Below are 23,653 nucleotides of genomic sequence, written 5' to 3'. Positions count from 1 at the left end.
GCTCTGGCTAGAACTTCAAGAACTATATTGAATAAGTAGGGAGAGAGGGGCAGCCTTGTCTAGTCCCTGATTTTAGTGGGATTGCTTCAAGTTTCTCCATTTAGTTTAATGTTAGCAACTGGTTTGCTGTATATGGCTTTTACTATGTTTAGGTATGGGCCTTGTATTCCTATTCTTTCCAGGACTTTTATCATGAAGGGGTGTTGAATTTTGTCAAATGCTTTCTCAGCATCTAATGAAATGATCATGTGGTTTTGTTCTTTCAGTTTGTTTATATAATGGATCACGTTGATGGTTTTTCCGTATATTAAACCATCCCTGCATGCCTGGGATGAAGCCCACTTGATCATGGTGGATGATTGTTTTGATGTGCTCTTGATTCGGTTTGCCAGAATTTTGTTGAGTATTTTTGGTCATGTTCATAAGGGAAATTGGTCTGAAGTTCTCTTTTCTTTGTTGGGTCTTTGTGTGGTTTAGGTATAAGAGTAATTGTGGCTTCATAGAAGGAATTCGGTAGTGCTCCATCTGTTTCAATTTTTTTGTGGAATAGTTTGATAATATTGGTATGAGGTCTCCTATGAAGGTCTGACAGAATTCTGCACTAAACCCGCCTGGACCTGGGCTCTTTTTTGGTTGGGGAGACCTTAATGACTGCTTCTATTTCCTTAGGAGTTATGGGGTTGTTTAACTGGTTTATCTGTTCCTGATTTAACTTCGGTACCTGGTATCTGTCTAGGAAATTGTCCATTTCCTGCAGATTTTCAAGTTTAATTGAGTATAGGCTTTTATAGTAAGATCTGATGATTTTTTGAATTTCCTCTGAATCTGTAGTTATGTCTCCCCTTTCATTTCTGATTTTGTTAATTTGGACACACTCTCTGTGTCCTCTCGTTAGTCTGGCTAGGGTTTATCTATCTTGTTGATTTTCTCTCAAAGAACCAACTTTTGGTTCTGTTGATTCTTTCTATGGTCCTTTTTGTTTCTACTTGGTTGATTTCAGCTCTGAGTTTGATTATTTCCTGCCTTCTACCCTCCTGGGTGTATTTGCTTCTTTTTGTTCTAGAGCTTTTAGGTGTGCTGTCAAGCTGCTGACATATGCTCTTTCCTGTTTCTTTCTGCAGGCACTCAGAGCTATGAGTTTTCCCTTTAGCACAGCTTTCATTGTGTCCCATAAGTTTGGGTATGTTGTACCTTCATTTTCATTAAATTCTAAAAAGTTTTTAATTTCTTTTTTATTTCTTCCTTGACCAGGTTATCATTGAGTAGAGCATTGTTCAGTTTCCACGTATATGTGGGCATTCTTCCTTATTGTTATTGAAGACCAGCTTTTAGGCCGGGTGGTCCGATAGCACGATGGGATTATTTCTATCTTTCTGTATCTGTTGAGGCCTGTTTTTGACCAATTATATGGTCAATTTTGGAGAAAGTACCATGAGGAGCTGAGAAGAAGGTATATCCTTTTTGCTTTAGGTAGAACGTTCTATAAATATCCGTTAAGTCCATTTGGCTCATGACTTCTCTTAGTCTGTCTACATCTCTGTTTAATTTCTGTTTCCATGATCTGTCCATTGATGAGAGTGGGTGTTGAAATCTCCCACTATTATTGTGTGAGGTGCAATGTGTGTTTTGAGCTTTAGTAAGGTTTCTTTTACGTATGTAGGTGCCCTTGTATTTGGGGCATAGATATTTAGGATTGAGAGTTCATCTTGGTGGATTTTTCCTTTGATGAATATAAAGTGTCCTTCCTTATCTTTTTTGATGACTTTTAGTTGGAAATTGATTTTATTTGATATTAGAATGGCTACTCCAGCTTGCTTCTTCCGACCATTTGCTTGGAAAGTTGTTTCCCAGCCTTTCACTCTGAGGTAGTGTCTGTCTTTGTCTCTGAGGTGTGTTTCCTGTAGGCAGCAGAATGCAGGGTGCTCGTTGTGTATCCAGTTTGTTAATCTATGTCTTTTTATTGGGGAGTTGAGGCCATTGATGTTGAGAGATATTAAGGAATAGTGATTATTGCTTCCTGTTATATTCATATTTGGATGTGAGGTTGTGTTTGTGTGCTTTCCTTCTCTTTGTTTTGTTGCCAAGACAATTAGTTTCTTGCCTCTTCTTGGTATAGCTTGCCTCCTTATGTTGGGCTTTACCATTTATTATCCTTTGTAGTGCTGGATTTGTAGAAAGATATTGTGTAAATTTGGTTTTGTCATGAATATCTTGGTTTCTCCATCTATGTTAATTGAGAGTTTTGCAGGATACAGTAGCCTGGGCTGGCATTTGTGTTCTCTTAGGGTCTGTATGACATCAGTCCAGGATCTTCTGGCCTTCATAGTTTCTGGTCAGAAGTCTGGTGTGATTCTGATAGGTCTGCCTTTATATGTTACTTGACCTTTTTCCTTACTGCTTTTAATATTCTTTTCTTTATTTTGAGCGTTTAGTGTTTTGACTATTATGTGACGGAGGTGTTTTTTTCTGGTCCAATCTATTTGGAGTTCTGTAGGCTTTTGTATGCCTATGGGTATCTCTTTTTTAGGTTAGGAAGTTTTCTTCTATGATTTTGTTGAAGATATTTACTGGTCCTTTGAGCTGGGAGTCTTCACTCTCTTCTATACCTATTATCCTTAGGTTTGATCTTCTCATTGAGTCCTGGATTTCCTGTATGTTTTGGACCAGTAGCTTTTTTCCGCTTTACATTATCTTTGACAGTTGAGTCAATGATTTCTATGGAATCTTCTGCTCCTGAGATTCTCTCTTCCATCTCTTGTATTCTGTTGGTGAAGCTTGTATCTACAGCTCCTTGTCTCTTCTTTTGGTTTTCTATTTCCAGGGTTATTTCCATGTGTTCTTTCTTGATTGCTTCTATTTCCATTTTTAATTCCTTCAACTGTTTGATTGTGTTTTCCTGGAATTCTTTCAGGGATTTTTGTGATTCCTCTCTGTAGGCTTCTACTTGTTTATTAATGTTTTCCTGGAATGTTTTCTCTAAGGGAGTTCTTCACGCTTTTTCTTGAAGTCCTCCAGCATCATGATCAAATATGATTTTGAAACTAGATCTTGCTTTTCTGGTGTGTTTGGATATTCCATGTTTGTTTTGGTGGGAGAATTGGGTTCCGATGATGTCATGTAGTCTTGGTTTCTGTTGCTTGGGTTCCTGCGCTTGCCTCTCGCCATCAGATTATCTCTAGTGTTACTTTGTTCTGCTATTTCTGACAGTGGCTAGACTGTCCTATAAGCCTGTGTGTCAGGAGTGCTGTAGACCTGTTTTACTGTTTTCTTTCTGCCAGTTATTGGGACAGAGTGTTCTGCTTTTTTCGTGTGTAGTTTTTCCCCTCTACAGGTCTTCAGCTGTTCCTGTGGGCCTGTGTCTGAGTTCACCAGGCAGGTCACTTGCAGCAGAAAAGTTGGTCTTACCTGTGGTCCCGAGGCTCAAGTTCGCTCATGGGTGCTGCCCACGGGCTCTCAGTGGCAGCACCCAGGAAGATCTGCGCCCCTTCCGGGAGCCTCCAGGCACCAGGGTTCCAGATGGCCTCCGTGTTTTCCTCTGAATCAGCAATGTGTGTAGAGAGCAGTCTCTTCTGGTTTCTCGCAGGCGTGTCTGCCTCTCTCTGAAGGTTTAGCTCTCCTTCCCACGGGATTTGGGTGCAGAGAACTGTTTATCCGGTCTGTTTCCTTCAGGTTCCGGGTGTCTCAGGGCAGGGCTCCTGCCTCACTGGGCCCTTCCCACGGGAGCCCAGAGGCCTTATACAGTTTCCTCTTGGGCCAGGGATGTGGGCAGGTGGGCAGTGTTGGTGGTCTCTTCTGCTCTGCAGCCTCAGGAGTGCCCACCTGACCAGGCGGTATCTCTCCCACGGGTTCTGGGTAGTTATTGTTTTCAAATCCACAAGTAAATGCTTTGGTGGAGTTGTGAGTATATTCTGAACAAGTATTTAGATATGTTGTATCTAAGGTTCACAGTTTGAAACTCTGGCTGTAATCGTACACTAGCAGAAACACACAGGAGAAATAGAAGAGATATGGGGGAATCCAAGTGCACAGTTCACCATATCAAACTTACTTACTTTCTTTACGTAGCCTCTCATTCAATGACTACAAAGGGGTTTTTATTTACATGCTTTATTAAAAACAATAAAAGAATTATGTTTTATTAATTTTATTTAGATAATTGTGTATGCATGTGTGTGTGTGTGTGTGTGTGTGTGTGTGTGTGTGTGTGTGTGTGTGTTCTTAGAAACCAGAAACTTCAGATGCCCCTGGAGCTGAAGTGATAAGGGGCTGCTGTGAGCGATCTGACTTAGGTATTGGGGACAAAACTTGTGTCTCCTGCAATAGCAGTACAAGTTGTCAATCAATAAGCCAACTGTCCAGCCCTTCATTGGATGCATTTTTATTTAATGAATTTGTTATAGATAGAGAGGAATTGGTTGGAAATCAGGGTGACTACATTTTGCTACAGCTGTATTAATAAAATTATATATGATGTACATAGTAGTAGCTACAGAGTTTGTAATGCAAGTCTTGATTGGAGTGTTCCAGGTGCTCCAAGGAGTAGGTTTTAGCATGTCCTTTGCCTTGGGTGACTCTATTTGACAACAATATTTGGCACTATTTTGAATACAAATCAAAGGTATGCAGACTCTGCACTTTGTAATACACTTATTACATCACCAGGAGTTCTGAACCACCCATGAGTGACAGACTGACAAGATCTTATCCCTAAGAGTAATAAATACTCACTCTAGAAATTTATCAAAGTAGTTTACAACTGTGGGAACAGTTGGCCATATGAAACTATAACAAAGTTTAAGTTCAATGTGTTCTTTAACATGCCAGATGACAACACGGTCACCTGGCTCTCATAAAAATAACTCCTCTTAATGCTGCAATGACATTGGCTCCATTCACCTATCTCACCTCCCTGTATGTGGCACCTTAAGGGAAAATAGGAGAAAACGTCCAGCTGGTCCTGGGGCTTCAGGTCTCTCAGTCCTTACTGCTGACACAACCTTCTGTGTTGAATTGCCACTGATCTGTCTACTCAAACATCTCCCCACCTATCTTCCCACCTTTACCCACTCCTATGCCTTGCCTCATTGACCTTACTGTGTCACAGGATACCACTGGAGCTTAGCTCAATACCAGCTCTGTGGCTTGGCTTAACATCTCTCTTTTCTATAACTCTAACACGATTCAGATTTAACAGAACTCTGCATCGCCTGGTCTCATCTCCTTGCTTCAGCTATGCCTCTAGCAAGACCCATTCAGACTCCTTGAACTCTGCTGCAGCTTTTTTTAAAACAACTTTTCTATCATATATGTATGTATGTATGTATGTATGTATGTATGTATGTATGAATACACACACACATGTTCTGTGTGTTTTATATAATCTGTGAGTAAATATTACAACCCATGGTTGTCTCTCTATATACCAAGGGAAATTGAGATGGCTTTGCAAATCAAAGCCATGACATCCACAGAGCTCGTGAATTTATTGATACATAGTGAGTTCTGATATTGTGGAGACCCACAGGTATGTCTATCAATATGACACAGTTACAGCAGCAAGAAACATGATCTTCTGTAATTCCTAATACCCACTTCATAGAGACTCTGTATTGTTGTCTTCGTTAAGAATACTAATATGTCCTCAAGTGTGGCTTTCCACAAGCAAAACATTGATGAAGATTATAAATAAAATGAGCTCCTGCCACCACAGAATTTACCAAGCCCCATTTCATAATGAGTGGCAAATACTACATATCCCCATGTTACCGGTGGTCTGGGGTCCTGTACGTCTCCTTCTTTATACTTTTGGGGAGAGACAAAATAAATCGGCACAGATTTCCGGTATTTGAGTCTTTTGTAACTCTGATATAGTCTGTTTTATGTCGTGTGAAGGAAATTTCCATTCTGTAGAGGTTCCTGAACTGTATGCACAGATATAAATCAAATACATACCTAGTTGAGCTTTGGGTGTAATTACCTGTCAATCCAATTAACATATTTTTCATTCTTCATACCTCACCCTGTGCCGGATGAAAAAGTAGCCTCCTTGATAACTTCTTCTCAATCATGGACAGGAGAGAGACTTAAAATAAGAAACTGCAGAATGCAACCTGATGTTAAGTTCTTACGATTGCGTGAGTGAAAGCAACTTAAACAGCTAAAAAGTTTTAACTTGTTACTCTGTTTTAACACAGATTGATATTAATCTTTACCTATTCGAGGACTTTTAAGATCAAATATAATGCTAGTAATAGGACTATATTAATGTCTCCCCTGAGTGAGGCTCGATGTTAGTTGTAAACTTTTTAAAGCTGACTTTAGCCAAAACTTTTAATTTACCTCTTTGTTTTCTGAAGAGGTGTCAACCAAAACTTTATTGGAGTTCTTAAAGTTTTTATTAAAGGGAATCTTTTAGTAATACAGAAGTCATGACGGGCTTATCTCTGAAATTTTATGGACTGACTCTCTAGTAAAGCCTATCCACCCACACTCAGTGTACTGTCAGGAGGATAATAAAAAGAGTTTACGGCGTGCTCTGGTGCATATAGACCTGCTATATTTTCTTTTTATCTCTGTTTATTTTAACATCTGTACTCAGTGCTGTGGCCTATACTTTATTGAAAAACAAAACAAAAACTTAGTTCGTTGTGCTTGTTAGAATTTTGTTAGCCTTGTTCTTGAAGAATATCCCAAGGGGGACATTCAAACTGCAAAAGAGTAAAAATCCTGATTGTGTTTATTTGGCTCAAGCAGACTTTAAGCCTGGTAGCTGGCGCTGCTTATGAACAGTTGAGTCCTGTAACTGGGGCTTCGTCTCGTCTACTCGCAAATCAAAATGGTCTGAAAGTGAGTGGTACGCCACGCCCTTGCTTACTGTCTTCTGTCTCTTGAGAATTTTCTGTGAGCCAAGAAAATACCTCCCTGGGTTTTGTTTTCCTAATGCTCCTTGGCTTCTCAGAAGCAGGTTTTTACAATCTGTTTCTTGCCTCTCAGATTAGAAGAACGCTGGCACACTTTGATAGTTTCCTAGGATTCAAACCGTCTTTAATTAACGGAAATTTGAGGTTTTGGAATGCTATCAAAATACGGGAGACAGAATATCAAGGCTATGCTTCCGTCCGCTCATCTTCTAAATGCAGTTAGTTTGAAAACAGGGGCCAGAGCTGGGTGCTCTTAGCAAGCGGCTGCCTTCCCACTGGTGTGCAGCGGGGGATCTGTGTTGGTGTAATACTCGCATTGCCTGCTCAGTGGTGCTGGTCTAAATTCCTCCCACTCACGACTTGGGTGGAGACAGTCAGTCGTTGAATTGTCAGAGCTCCAGGGTGCTGAACAGCTCGGTGCTGTTAGGATTCTAATGCCGGGGTTGCTGGCTTTTTAAGTCTTCTTGTTGCCAGGGCATTGAGGTATGGCTGGTGGCTGAGTTTCTTTTCTGTGCCAGACTCATATTGTGACACTGCCAGAGTTTTCAGTTGGTGAAAAGAGCAGTGCTTCAAAATAGCCCTCGGACTTGCAGCATGCTCCGAGCAGGTTAAGCTTTCGGAGAGGAATGGGATGGCAGTATGAGAATCTAGCAGGTTTCCCTTGCAATCCAGAGAGGTTGGTTAGAGATGAATGGCTGGCTGGTACCGAGTTCTAGGAAAAACAAAAGCAAGTGGTAGAGTGTGAAATAGTGAGTGATTCTTACATAATCGCGTAGTCACACTCCCAGGGAAAGGAGGTGCTCACTTACCCTTGGCTGCCCAACTGGTCAGATTCTGGCTAATGTGAGGACATTTTGTGTCTTGGTTTTTTTTTCCCAGGGAAGCAGAAAGCTATTATCCCCTAAAAGAAAATGGTGTGTTCTGTTTCATGCCCAGTGTCCCTGAATATCCCCTTTGCTCTTGTCTCTACAGGTGGCACATGCCAGAGTCCCGCTCTCCCAGCCCTGATCCATCCGCCAGCCCCTCCTTTGCAGCCGTCATTGGATATTAAGCCTTTTCTCCCCTTTCCTCTTGACACTGCAGCAACAGTCAACCTGTTTCCCAATTTTAATGCGGTGAGTGTCAGATCCAAAATTTTACCTGTCTGTGATGAATGAGAAGGCACAAAGGACTAGGGGTAGGGTGGGAGAGTTAGTTACTGCCTCTGTCTTGAAGTATTGTTTACCCTACATGTTTCTTTGTGCCACAGTAAAGTTGGGTGTCCATCTAGAAAAGCAATGTCCAAGGAGCCAGGTTCCAGGTTCCTGGTGTGGAGAGTGATAAAAGAGAATTCATTCTTTGATTAGGAGTTGATGTTGTCTGTGAGATTTTTTTTATTTTTATTATTATCATTATTATTATTATTATTATTATTATTATTATTATTGGTAAAGCAGACAGAACACCTTTTTGGAACTTGCAAAATTGAAACTGAACAAATTTATTATGAGGTGTAAAAGTTGATGTTCAATGTGGTTTTCTGACATGTGAGTCTTTCAAATTGCTTCAAATCTATAACCCTTTCTTATTGCAATAAATAGAACCACAAAAGTAGTAGAACTGAAGATGGAGATTCCAAATCACTCGTTTTCCATCTATGTCTAACTTCTGTGCAATGATACAGTTTCTGTGTGTGTGTGTGTGTGTGTGTGTGTGTGTGTGTGTGTGAGTGTGTGTGAGTGAGTGTGTGTGTGTGTGTGTGTGTGTGTGTGTGTGTGTGTGTGTGTGTGTGTGAATACTGGAATGTTACAGTGCAGACACAACCGCAGTAGAGGCGTCAGCAGTGCCTCAAATGTGACCTAGTATCTTCTCTCAGAGGCTAAGCTCTTAGTGTGTAGCAATTTTAAGGTTACCTGGAGCAGTTGGATTACATTGGATATTGTAACATTATACCATTTCTAGAATCTTCCCTCAACTACTAAAATGGGAAACCCTCCTTTCCTCTAAAATCAAAGACCTGTTTTCCTCTAAGCTCAGGGACCCCTACCTGTGAAGTCTATAAAACCAAGAAATTCCCTTTGTTCTGTGTTGCTGTTGGATCTCCTGTGCCAGGTTCCCTATCCATAAGTGGTAAATGTTTATTCATCTGAAAAGACACAATAATAAATATCAGTCTGATAAGCCCAAGAATGTGATGCATTTAATTTCTCAGCACAAGCTCAATGAATTTTCTGGTTCATATTTTCCCTTTCTTAAGATGCCTGTACACTGGCATTCATCATATTTATCATAATTCTTTTGTGTGTTTGTGTTTGTATCATGAGATATTCTTAGATCAGAGTTGAAGTGAACTTGTAAAGGTTAGAGACCAGTGAGAGACTTTCCCCTACTTGCCTTAGCTTCCAGCACTTGCTACAGTACAGAGCAGGGCTTATCCGTGACAGGATATGTCAACAGCACCAAAGAAAAGATGATTAAGATGAGAGGTCACCTAGGGCCTAGTGAGCTCAATAATGCTGTTTTCTTGTTACAACTTACCCAGAGATAAACATAAGAAAAAGTTTAATAATCTGGGCACAATTAAGCTATTCAAGAAAGTAACGGAGATCTACGAGGGCCTATTTCCTTAATAATGTTTTGTCACCGGGACTTTGACTGTGCCAGATACTAATGCCAATGATATGAGGAGGCGAAGGCGTAGTGAATGAACACTTTGTACTTAGTAGGGGAAAAGGAATTTTCTATACCAGTCTTACTTTGAGATAGATAGTGTAAGCTTAGACGTGGAAGTGTATGCTTGCCATTTCCGCTCTCAGGAGGCTGAGGCAGTAATATCTCGAGTTCACGGTCAGTGTGGTCTCACCCTGAGAGACTTTGTATGAAAGGTTAGGCAGTTACTGCACTAGAAGGAAGTTAATATAGAGAGGAGACTAAGAGTCATGGTTGATGGGAGTGCTTGGCCGTAAGAGATTAATGTCATCACTGCTCCAAGACTCAGGGAACACTGTGGAAACAGGGACATAGAGAATAAATGAACTAGAAGATGCATAAGTATGTTACAAAATATGTCTTCTGGATATGCATTCATGAGTGACTGCACTTAAGCATGGAGAGGTACATAAGACCTGCATAGGACAGGGGCCATTAATTCTCTATCCAATACCAGGCCTCATCTGTCCATGAGGGACCATTGGCAATTAATGGCTGTTGAGGAAGGGGTGTCATGTCATGTCCTTCTGTGGCAGGGTAAAAAGCCAAAATCTGAATAAGAGTCTGGTAGAGACTGCTTGGAGAGAAGCACTTCTCTTAGAGCAGCCTTGACTGCAAGGCATTTTACAGGGAGCTTTTAAAGGCAAAGAACAGAGAGAAACTGTATCTGGCTGGCAGTTGCGAGGGGAAGTAGTGCTAGGAGACAAGGAAGCAGTTTAACAGAAGACAGCACACAGTTAGCTAGGGCACTGCGACTCCCAGTTTCTAGTACAGGATGGAGTGCTCGCTCAGCCTCACAGCAGTGGTAGAAAGGAAGAAGTCACTTTCAAGTCAAGCCAAAGATGCTTCAGCTGAGACAAAATGAAGAAAAGAAACCTTTGCCTTCCGTGATGTAGCCACTGAAAAGTTGTCCAAGTAAGCAACTTGCTTCCTGGGCTTATGCAGGTGACTCTAAAGAAAGTCAGTGAGGCACACATTAAAAAGCCATGGAAATAGGAGGGGGCCTTGCTGGAAAGTTCAGCCGGAGAAGGAAATAGCTGTGAAAAGGAAAAAAGAAGAGGAAGATATATAATAATATATATGCATGAAACTAACTGAAATAAAAACAATTAAAGGAAATCAGCAAAAAAAGGGAGGAAACAAGATGCAGGAGGAGAGGAAAGAAATGAATTCAGGTAGAAGCATGGTAGCATAAAGTTGATATGTCTAAGACTATAGTTTCTTTTCTTGCTTTTTTACAAAGAGTGATGGAAAACTCACCAAACACTGAAATTCTTTCCTCTTAAATGATGTCACTGCAAGTTTCCAGCTTCCTTCCCTGATCTCACTGTTTATCTTTCTGGTGGCTTTCCGGCAACAACGTGCACCTACCAAATACCTGAGCTGTAATGAACGTGTTACTTGGTCTGGGAGACCAGTTGGCTTTCTGACATGCTAGTCCCAAGTCAGCATTACAGTTGTTTAGGCAATATATCTGGAAGATTATTCAGACCTGATTTCAAACTTTCCTGGCCCTTAGGAAACATTAAAACAAAGTGGTTATCTTGATTGACAGTGAGCATTGTCTGTTATTAAAAAAGAAAGAAGGAAATAGAGAAAGAAAAGAAAGAAAGAAAAGAGAGAGAGAGAGAGAGAGAGAGAGAGAGAGAGAGAGAGAGAGAGAGATAAAGGAAAGATCTACTCTGCTCTACCACTAAGCAAATTTCTTCATTTTCTTTGCTGCTGTTTTCTCTTTGTAAGAATCAAGTGAACAGACCATCTGCTGTAACCGGGCAGTTTCCAGTGTTTCAGTGTAGGGTTGGGGACACCCATCCAGCCAGAAAGCCTTTAACCTATAATTTGATAATCTGTCCCATCTACAATATGGGCTAGGGTAAAGTTGTCACAGTTTGGGGAGTGGTCAACCAATGACAGGTCCAATTTGAGAGCCATGCCAGGAGAGAGAGTGCACACCTGACAGTGCCTAGAGGACGAAAATCCAAGTATGGACAGTCTATAGTCCTAGGATAGAATCAAACACATCTGGGGGCGGGGAGGGAAAGTCAATGAAATTTTCAATTTTATACCTAATTCAACTGTCATCAGAGGAAATTCATCCAGCAACTGATGGAAATAGATGCAGAGACCCACAGCCAAACATTAGGTAATCCTTCAGAAGTTAAGGAAGAATTGTTGAAGCCAGAGGGGTCAAGAACACCAGGACAGGGCTCATAAGGGCTCACAGAGACTGAAACCAGGGAAAGCCTGTATAGCTGTGACCTGGGTGTGCCTCTCTCTCTCTCTCTCTCTCTCTCTCTCTCTCTCTCTCTCTCTCTCTCATAGTTGTAGAGCATGCTGTTCTTGTGAGATATGTAACAGCAGGAACAGGGGCTATTTTCTTTCTACTGAGCTGCCTCATCTAGCCTTAATATGAATAGAGGTACCTAAAATATGATATTGCTGGGTGGCCTACCCTTTTTGAAGGGAAAGATCTGAGGGAGAAGAGACGTGGGAGAGTACTGGGAGGAGAGGAGGGAGGGAAAACCATGGTCAGGATGTAATAGATGAGAGAGGAAAAATAACAGAATGCTTTAAAAAATAGAATAAAGTAGACCATGGGCCACAAGTTAATCCATTGTTTAAATGATCACTTAGATTTTCCTGATGTGGAACTTGCCAAGAGTAGCTCTATCAAAGACTTGATAATGACCCCTTCCATGAAAATAGTCTAATATATTAGGAGGAATTTGGTAATGGACTACATGTCTGCTTTGACAGAGATGGTCAAGCCTAGAATGTAAGCATATTCTATAGTGCAGTTGTCTTAGTGAAAGTTTGTGAGAAAAAAAATCAACTATTGCTTTCAAATGGTGGATCATTTATTGTAAAGATTTAGCTTTTTATGAAAGCTTTAGCTGTTTACAAAAAATGAAACATAAGGATAAGCTTTCTGCTGGCTAAGGTTTTTGTGTGTTTTTCACTGAGTGAGGAAGTTAGACAAGCATCAGATACCCTGTACGAGTCTCTTTCTCTCAGACCCCATGAATTGCTTCTTCTTAGTGGAATCTGTCTGCAGGATTTGTAGGTGTGAAAATCTCAGTTTACTGTGATATGGGGTACAGTAACTCGCTCTATCAAAGACTTTATAACGACCCCTTCCATGAAAATAGTCCAGTACATTAGGACTATTCAGTAACTAGAGCTGAAAAGAAGAAAGTCCAGTGCAGGCCTGGTGCACCAGACTGTAAATCTTAGAAGAACTATATGTTTACATCTACTGTCTGAAAGTCATGTATGTTTTAACTTCTGGAGGTTAAAGCTGAGACCGAGAATGTTGTTCATAATGGGAGCAAACTATTAGAGCATGTCATGGTATTGTATGAATTTTACTCTCGAGATGTGAATAAATGTCTACAAACCCCAGCTATTTGTGTTCATTGTGGGAGTACCAATGAAGGGTTGCTTATAGGAGTATGGATGAATCAAAGATGAATGCATCCTCAAAAAGCCTCCCCTAGTCTAGGTAATAACTTGCAACACTTACATAACTGGAGCGTCATGTATGACTTGCAGACATCTTGACAGGTCAGAGAGTCCGCTCTTCCCAGCCTTCCTACTGCTGACATAACTTTGGTGAGATGTTCTGTGCTTCAAGAACTTCTGAAATTTTAAGTCATTTCCTTTCTGAGGCTTGCGAGTTACAACTACTTTCTAAATCTTGATAAGCCTAACCCCAGAAAGTAGTCCAGTTAGGAGGAAAGTGAAATGCAACAGGTGTTGGTGATGATGTTTAAAGTATGAGTGTAAATCTACAACTTTAAGGACATCTTCATGCAGTCTGATAGGCCGTGGCTCCCATTCCATTCTTCGTGGCTCTATATCTCATTATGATGAGTAAGGAAACGATAAAACTGGTTGAATGTACTTACTTGTCTATCCTTCATATTCAGTGGATATGGAGTACTCTCCTTTTTCCAGGAGGACCTTCGAGGTCATCAAGGGGATGGGGAGTGAAAAGGGTGAGACAGGCTCTACTTCATTCTGCCTAACCATCCTTTAATATGGAAACATGAATTAGCATAAATATGATTTCAGAAAGGAGGGGACAATGTAGAGTAGGAATTGAGATAAGAATTGAGACTTCGAAAGGAAAAGATCAATCTCCTGACAGTGGATACTTCTCTAGTTTTCCATATTCCTCTTCAGCATGAATCTGAACTCCTGGAAACTCAATCATAGATTGGTCATTACTATATTTAGCTATGTGTGTGGGCAATGCATGCATGGCACATATGTAGAGTCAGAGGACAACTCTTGGGACTTGGTTCTGTCTCCCATGTGAATTCCAGGTATCAAACTCAGGTTGTCAGGCTCAGCAGCAGGTACCTTTATCCACTGAGCTATTATGTCAGGCCCACATTACAGATGTCAGTTGCAAGAAAGGACGAGGGGGTGGAATAGGGGGAGGGAGAAGAGGGAAAGGGAGTGAAGAAGAGGAGTTTATACTATTTATACAAGTACTTTCATGTGAATTGTGGGAAATCATATTAAAAGGCAGATTCATAGTCAGTAGTTGTAGGATGTTTAAAATTAGAAATTTCATGGGTTTGTGGAACTGTAAAGAATTACCTTTCTGAAGAGTGGTATTAGCTGGGGCTCACAATTCGTGACAGAGTGATACTGAAGGGAAAGATCCCTGAGTTGGATGCTGTCTCATCTCTGGGAAAGAGAGAGAGGGCTGAGTAGCTAGAGGGTACCTGTGACCTAACAAGGCAGAGGGAGACGCTAGAAGATGCAAACATTGGACAGTCCTCATGTCTGTGGAGAGTTTACACAATCATTTTGCAAGTGGTCACTGAAGATCTACCATGTGATGAACCCTGAAGATTCATGAGTGAAACTCAGAGCTAACTCAGTAGTATCACTTACTTTCCAGTATGAAAATACATGAATGTGTTTTTGTTTGCTTATTCAATAATGTCTGTTTTACAAACTTCGTAGTCCTGCTGACTAATTCTCAGTGTAGAAAAAAAAGGTGCCTAATGAAAGCAATATTATTCCAAAGCATCTGTTATAAACACAGTCTTGAATATAATGCAGTGTGAGGATAAGGAAATGGCAGTACAGCTCTCACTGATCCACTTACTAGGCATGTGTTAGACCTTGGCTGTATGTCCGGTCCATTTATACACTGGGTTTACAATACTAGTAAGACAAAGGAAGAAGAAGGAGGGGAGAGAAGATGGAGAGGAAGAAAGGGAAAATGAGAGGAGGGGTCAGGGGAGAACCAGGAAGGGAAGGAGAGGGAAGAGAAGCAGGAGAGGAAAAAAGAAGGAAGGGAATAAGAAGGAGAGAAAGAGAAGGAAAAAAGCATGACAAGAGGATAAGGACTAGTAAGAAGAAGAGAAAGGACTGGAGGAGATATAGAAGGAGAGAGTGAGGAAGAAATGAAGGAAAAATGAGGGAGAAGAGAGGACAAGCCAAGTGCAGTTGAGTAGGGGGAAATAGAGGAGAGGCCAGAGAGATTAAGGCAGTGGGAGGGAGAGAATTATGGTTCTTATTTCAGAGTCCATATAGCTGATTAGTGACTACTTGACATAATCTTTCCTAAGGAAAACAAAGCACTCAGATATTAAAACACCATTTAAGACAGTAAACTGTGCAAGCAGGAGCTTTCTTTTGTTCACGACACTTGTTGAAAAGCAGTGGGGAAAAGTGGTATCCCTTATTATTCTTATTATTAGATTCCTTCTTTCTAGCCAGAATTTGCATTGAAAAACTTATGATAAAACCTAACATCGTACTAAACATCTCATAAATTCTAATTCACAGTTTTATGTTGGCTCATGTATTCATTCACTTTTATTGTATAAGTAGACAGTGATGTGAAATCCCAGGAGATATTCTATACAGAAGATACCAAAGTCAGTCATTTATAATATCAATCTATTGTATAACAGAAGCCTGGAAGGAGTTCATGGACATTAAGCATTTTAGGATATTAAAAGAGCAGGTTAAATGAACTTAAACTATAGAAAATTTTGCAGAACTGAAGTTGAAACGAGCACTTACAATATTGATTAAAATGCACGGCTCAAAATGGGTCATTTCAAATTTACCCTCGGATATGTACTAGCTGGATGCTAAAATGTTGACCATCCCTAACTCAAAAATACAAAATTAGAACTGTTCCAGAATCTGAAAGACTGTGAGCTGAAGCATGATGCCACAGACAGAGAATTATGTATATAAGCCAATGAGATTCATTACAGCTAAAATTATTAACACCATCTCTAGGCTATGGAAATGTGCAAATGAAACAAAGATGATCCATGTTTCTGTTGGGTCTCATCCCTAAGTTATTTCACTATGTAGATGCAAATATTGATCAATCTAACAATCTGAAAAGACCCTGTGTTAGTCAGAGCTTTCTAGAGTCACAGAATTTATGATTCTAGGAATTTGTTATGATGATGTACATCAACTTCTGTAGTCCAACTCCCCAGCAATGGTCAGCTGTTATGGGGAAGCTCAAGGATCTAGTAGTTGCTCAGTCCCACAAGGCTAGTGGATTCCAACAGATCTGCTGGCAAGTAAATGCAGGCAGGCGAGGAAGAGCAAATCTTCCTTCTTCCAATGTCCTTATGTAGGTCTCCAGCAGAAGTTGTGGCCCAGATTAAAACAGTACCACCACACCTGGATCTGGGACTTGTTTTGTCCCAGGCTGACCTTGAACTCAGAGATCTCCTTGCCTTAGTCTCCTGGGAATCAAAGCCACCATACCTCAAGCTCTCCATGCCAAGATCCAGGTCAGAAACTTGTATCTCCCAGCCTCAAGATCTGGATCACAGGTGAGCCTTCCAATCCTGAATTGTAGTTCATTCCAGGTATAGTCAAGTTGACAACCAGAAATAGTCATTACAGACCCTTAATCAGAAATCACAAAGCAATTTAAGTTGGAGATGCTCAGCCTACACCACTGTACTAGCTGGCATACATTGTCTCTTTCTTTAGTGTGTGTGTGTGTCTCTGTGTGTGTGTGTGTGTGTGTGTGTGTGTGTGTGTGTGTGTGTGTGTGTGTGTGTATTATTGGGCAGATGATATGTGTCAATGTAGTACATGCCTAGCATGCATGAGAGTCTCTACATTGTGAAAAATATTAAACTGTAAATAATTGAGGATTCTTGAAATATTAGTCTACTGTGACTATGTCTTTGTACTAGCTACAGTCATAAGAAAACATCCCTTCAGCCAATGCTAGGGGTGGTAGAAATGTAGGTTAGGTACCCATCTATATGGTTAGTTCCAGGAAATATTAATTAGATTTCATTTATACATTAGGAACTGCTCTGATTTCTGTCACTGTTGCTGCCACTAAAATAAGTAGGGAGCAAAGGTGAAATTATGGGTTGAAAAGCAACCCTGTCTTCCTTAGTCACAGCTGACAGAGGGGAGGCATGTCTGTTGTTGAGAGACGCATTCGTAACTATGGTACTGCTAAGCTTCTTCCCCTTTGGAGACAAATGCAACAGGTTACACTGTGTGCATTAACTATGCCAAATTTGTATAGCAGAGCCTCTTCAGAAACATCTACTTACGAGGTCTTCTTTCTTCATGCCTCCTATGGAGACACATATCCAAGCGTGTTTGCTGAGCCCTGCAGCTTCTTGTGAGAACAAAAGTCTGTGAAAGTCAAGCAACCCACCATAATGATCCCAAAACACACAAGACATATAGACCATCCAGGCTTGGAAATAAAAATCTAAAGAAATGCACCTCACATGAATTTTTTTCTTCCCCATCGTAATGGTTTTATTTTACTTATTTAGTTATTTTGCTGTTTGAATATCTAGTGCGTTATGATTCAGATTGTAAAGAACCACACATTTCCTTATTGAGTCCCCTCAGTGCTCACTATGTTCTTAAGTAATGATCAGGGAGATAAGCTGCTTTCTATCTGCCCTTCCAGGTAAAATGATTAAAGGCGATTGCATAATATATATATATATATATATATATATATATAGTATGTTTGTATGTATATGTATATATATATATATATCTTTAGATATTGATTTAATCATAAGGGAATGAAGCTTGGAAAAGGATGTATCTGTTTCTGACTATCTTGCTCAGTAGGATTCTGAGAAAAATAACAGAACCTGTTTGAAAACACTGAATTTCACAGCTCATTCAGGAGTTTCACAGCTTCTTGGCTCTATCTTCTTCACACATATTTTCTTAGGCACAGATATATTCAAATAGAAAGGAAGTTTTAAGCATTAATTTATTTTGGCTTTGTGTGATTTACTTTATGGAAAAAAACCTGTATGATGAAAACCAAACTAAAACAGAACAGAACAAAAACCAAACCAAAAGTCCTAAAAGTCCTGTCCTCTGCTTTGTGTTGATAATGCCAGCCATTCCTACCATTGGGAACTGAATTATGCTGCTCAAAATTCACGTGATTAAGTACTATCCCCTACTGGATTATAGTGTGATGCTTAGAAATTGGCTCCTTGAAGATATAATTAATTAACATGAAGCTAAAAAGGTAGGATGTAATGCATTATGCACATAGAGACACTCAGAGGAAGAGCCATGGGAGATACACTTAGAGACGCCAAAAATGTTAATTGTCTCACAGCTTCGTGAAAGAATCACAGCCCTGCCCTCCCTATATTTTGGATTTCTTGCTTTGAATAATACATTTTTTGTTGTTGTTTAGATGATCCTAGTTTTGGGTACTGATTGGCCAACCCTAGAAAGATAATGACTTTTTGAGTCATCTGATCTTACCTCTTCTTACAATGGGCCTGGCACCTGGAAATCTGGGATTTTATTTGATTATATCCAGGGACAGTGAGTGTGTACCCTCAGAAATTAGAGCCTCAGCCACTTCCACTATAAGAAAATTCTCTGAGGCCATTTAACCCTTCCCAAAATACTGTACACCAAGGAATGAGACTAATATAGAACATACTGCCTTTTAAACAAAAAATAATGTGTCATTTAAATTTAAGGAAACATTTTTGTACTTTTTACATTGAAATTTGCTTTCTTAAAAGCCTTGTAGGTCACAGGTGTTATAAGAATGATATAGGAGAGAAGAATGTCTCTGAGAGAGAAAATTATTTGCTTCCACATAGGAGTCTCTGGCTGAATCTTGGCTGGATTCTAGACTCGGGAATCCAAGTCCAGATCTTCTCTCTGTGTTGCAGAACTAGAAGGCCTCTTGTCTAAACAACGGCAGCTTCTTTAACCAGCTGTCAGAACTTTGGTATGCAATACAAGCTAAGTAATCAAAGAATCAGTGGTATTTCAGAACTTAGACTCCAAGAGTGAAGTCTATTTCCCAAGGAAATTGCGACTGAGATTGGTTGACAATGAAAGGAAACTTCAAGGGCATTCACGAGCATTCTTTATGTCACCCACACAAGCATTTACACTGTATATGGGCTATCACAGACACAGGAGTCCTTACATGGCAATCAGTTTTTTCAATCCTATTCCAGTAGCAACTTAGTCTTCCTAAGCTGTTAGATGCATTCACACTAGAAGACTTAAAGTGACAGAAAAATGAAAACTAAAGAGAAATTATAAAACCACTGAACAAATATCTAAGGATTGACTCCTACAGTTGAAACAGTAATTTGCTGAGTCTGTATGTCGTCCAGTAGGACAATGGAATATTGACCTTGTACTGACCTCTAAAGTTGAGAGAGAGCAAACAAGAACAGTAGATACCAAGGAAGGCTGTGGAAATAGATTTTCTAGTATGAAAATCTAGTTAGGAAGATTGTTAATGTAACATCCAAAAGTTGGGTTGATTTTTCCTGTGTGTGTGAGTCTGTCATTTAACTGGTGACTCACTGCATCCTACTCCGTAGACAAAATTGGTGTGAATTCCACTTCAGAGCTGACTACAGATATTGGACCTCCTCCACTCTCATTTAAGAAAAGTTTCTACTGTATCCTCCTCTCACCAACAAATTTGCAAAGAGCCATGATGCTGCTATTACTTTTCACCCTTAGTCAAAAAAAATCATTGAGAACCTGTTGGCAGTAGCCATAGCGTCTCTTGTCTAAATGACCACAGGTTCTTCAATCTGCTGAGAGAATTTTTTTTTTTTGAGACAAGTTTTCTCTGTGTAGCTTTGGGTGTTCTGAAACTCACTCTGTAGACGAGGCTGGCTCAAACTCAGAGAGATATGCCTGCCTCTGCCTCTCGATTGCTAGGATGGTCATTGTCCTGTGCGCTGTCAGAATTTTGGCACAGGAGTTAATTAATTGCCAATGCCTCAAAAATTATGCTTGTCCAAGGTGGGTCACAGACCTGTGCAGATCCACCTGTGCTTGTCGGCCAAGAGACAAGTAAAAAAGTGAAACTTATCAATAAGAAGCTTTTATAGAAAGCCAAGAATCATATTATTTGGTAGAAATGAATACATCCCAAAACTACTATTGTTTTTAATTTTTTGAGATTATAATTACATCATTTCCTCCTTCCCTTTCATTCCTCCAAACCTTCCCATGTGCCTCTCCTTGACCTCTTTCAAATGTATGGCCTCTTCTTAAATTAATTGTTGTTATATACATGTATGTATATTTCTAAATAATTTTGTATGCTTTCGTCATCTTACTCTTTTTGTAACTAATCATCATGTTATTTTATAAAGTACTGTTCGCTCACAGGTAGATCCCTGTCAGCAGCCAGCAGTCTGTTGTTGTTCTCTTGTGATCTATTGTATGTGGTGACCGGTTAGAATGCCACATATGTGTCAAAAGATTTTGAAGTAGACCTTTAGGTAATTTGCACAATGCGGAAGAGAGCCACAAATTCATTTTCACTTATTCTCTAGCTGTATTCAATTTCCATTCTTCTCCAGAGATGAGGCAGTGGCTAATGGCCCCTGAAGCCCATAAATCAAGATACCTCAAAGTAAGATATTTGCATTTTACCTTTCACTGAGCCACAGCCTCTTTTCCCACATTTCATCTCTAACGTAGACAAGTGGTAAAATGGAAAATTTAATATTAGATTTTTAAAATGTCCTTTCTTCAATGCTTCAAAACTAAATCTCATGACCTTTTAAGCAGTTTGGAAGAATTAGCTTTTCCTATACATATTCTAAAGACTGTATAGGATTCGTAGAGCTGGTTTTGGTTTCTATTTCCAGTTATTTTTTTTAATAGAAACAAAAAGAATGCTAGTGGTTGTAGAGTAGAATAAAGATATTTCTTCTTTTTCAATTATTTTATTTTATTTTTTGAGAAGTTCATATATGAACACTGCATTTGAGTTGATTCCTCTCTCTCCGCATCCAAATGCTCCCATGGCCCCAATCATAATCTCCTTTTTTTGTTGTCATATGCATGCACATACATACATACATACATACACACACACACACACACACACACACACACACACACACACATTACTGAGTCCATTTTGCATTGCTTGTATGTTCATCTGTCCAGGACTGACCACTTGGAATGAGAAAACGATTCAGAAGCTCATGCCTAGATGAAATTGATTCTCTTTCTATTAGCAGCTATTGACCGCCTGTAGCTCTAAAGAATCTTCTAGAGGAAATTCTACAGGCATATAGTTATTTTTACCAAAATACTCAGAGCTCTTTAGAATATCTTTGCATATTCTGTGATTTTGCCAGTGTTTTATTTGCTCTCTGCTGTGATAAAACACCAGGGACAAAAGAAACGTGGAGAAGAAAGGGCTTATTTCAGGACCTCGAAGCAGGAAAGTTGGAAGAAGTTACTGAAGCAAAGACCATGCAGGAATCCTGCTTACTGAGTTAGTCTCTCTATTGCTTCCTTAGCCTTGCTTTATTTATACAACCAGGACCACCTACCCAGGGATGAGCCATCTCACAGCAGTCATTAATCAAGAAAATGCTCCTGTAGACAAGCCTACAGGCCATGCAATGAAGACATTTTCTCAGTGTGGCTCCCTTTCCCAGGTGACTCTAGAATATATCAAACTGGCAAAAGCTAACCAGCACAGCTACCTGAAAAATAATAAATTTTTACTCCTTTTGTTGAAACTTAAGAAAGAAGAGGATCATGGCTCCGTCTAGTACATTTTTGCCTGCATGAAATGGACATATTCAGATGAGTGCTTTCTGTGTGTCGTTGTGCTTTATGAAGAAACTATGACTCACACACATACACACACACAACACACACACACGCACACACAAATTTGAACATGTTTCTTTTTTTTAACATGTTCTGGAAATAGGCGTAATAATTGCTAAGTTGTAATGCATATCGCTCTAATATAACTATTATTTGGCTAGTTTTAAAGAACATCCAAATCGTAAACGTTCGGATTTTTCAACATTTTTAACTTTTTTGAGAACTGCATATAGCACTACTGTTGTGACCTCTCCAGGTTGGCTCCTGGAACTCTGATCAGAGGCAGCAAGGAAATTAAATAAAGGACAGACACATATACAGAAAGATAGGATCAGGTGGGTTCTGTTACCTCTAATGACGGGTATCTACTAAGGTTGGCAATCGGGAACCTCAGCTTGGAACCTCAGGGATTTGCTAGTCTTGGTAGCATCTCTGCAGATGATCAGTCTTGGGCTGAAAACATCCAGGAAGGAGAAGCTGCAGTTGCCTGTCTCTATATACACAAACACATTTTTCATAAGCACTCACATTTGGAACAACACCCCCCCAACTCTTATGCTCCCCCTCCCCCAGTTTCAAGAAAGCCTTAACATTCCTTTAGAGCCTTACTTAGAAAGGCTTTGTCATTCCTCAAGGTTGAAGCACTGGAATCCTTGATATTGCCATGCCTATGTTCACAATGCACTCAGAACCTCTCTAACTCAGGGCTTCCCCAGCTTCTTCCAGACTACTGTATTTACATAATTTCTCCTAACTCACTCCCTATCCAACTCATTCCCATTACGCAACCCAAACATCCAAACATCATATATATATATATATATATATATATATATATATATATATATATATATATATATATATAACGTATACACATATGCATGTGTAAACGCACCCTGCTGAGTCCATTCAGAGTTCCTCACATGTATTTGTGAGTAGGGTTGACTACTTGAGATTGGATAACCTATAAAGGAGTTCCACGCTGTAAACGAATAATTTTTCCTCTCTCAGAACACCTTAATTGCCTGCATCTCTTTATCTAGGGATAGACAGATAGTTTTCTCCATCCATGTTTGAATGTCAACTTCTGTCATTGTGGAAGTCTTCTTTAGGTGACCAAAGAGACAGAGCAGACAGAGACAGAAACAGAATAAGAAACAAAGTTTTATAGTATAGAGCACTGTGGCCTGGAAAACGATATGAATTCCTTGCTCGCAGGAAAATGATTTTAAGAGGTAAGAGGAAGAGAATGGAACTGTAGACAAGGAAGACGACAAACTTCAATATTCTATAATCCTTAAATTTTGTTTCAAAAAAGAGTTATCTGAAAAAATATGAAGAGATGTCAATGCTTACATATATTTTAATTCAAGGTTATTTGGTATGTTTTGGATTTAAGAAAAAGCTCTTCAATTTTATAAGCTGGAAATGTCTTCAGGAGAATAATTTAGAACTTATGTGCCACCGACCTTACAGTATACAGAGGGTGTAGCTGATAAATACTTAGATGAGAGATCTTTGATCACACCTTTGTAGGATCTGGTGCATATATACACCACTGTTTGATCAAAGGGTCATAGACCTGTATAGATACACGCCCAGTAGGAAGGTTAATACATTCACTGATTCTCATGACCTGCTACTTGGAAATGATTACATCACCAGGCAGAAAGCATCTTGACCATATTTATACTCTATCCTTGAAATAAAATTACATTTGCTTATTAAAGATGTCATTTATACATGTATATGCTTTGAACTCACTTCTTGTTCCATGGAGCCTGACTGACCACCCAGCTTGCCTTATTTCATCCTGTGATAACCATGTTTTTCCACAATCATCAGAATGTATCATCATCACTCAAAATCTGCCCTTTTGTTATTCCTCAGAAATGGTAAACTTT

General features: G+C 39.7%; 1 protein-coding gene across 1 annotated transcript in view; it reads left to right on the top strand.

The window, feature by feature from the left end:
- Window positions 1-23,653, top strand: part of Znf385d (zinc finger protein 385D) — a 351,240-nt gene that overhangs the window by 96,402 nt on the left and 231,185 nt on the right. Inside the window, exon 2 of the mRNA XM_032918333.1 lies at window positions 7,893-8,035. Within this exon, the coding sequence (XP_032774224.1) occupies window positions 7,893-8,035 (143 nt within the window). The remainder of the gene's footprint in view (window positions 1-7,892; window positions 8,036-23,653) is intronic.

Source organism: Rattus rattus, chromosome 12 (genome assembly GCF_011064425.1).
Source record: "Rattus rattus isolate New Zealand chromosome 12, Rrattus_CSIRO_v1, whole genome shotgun sequence".
Classification (NCBI taxonomy): domain Eukaryota; kingdom Metazoa; phylum Chordata; class Mammalia; order Rodentia; family Muridae; genus Rattus; species Rattus rattus.
This window is presented reverse-complemented; position numbering and strand designations above follow the sequence as displayed.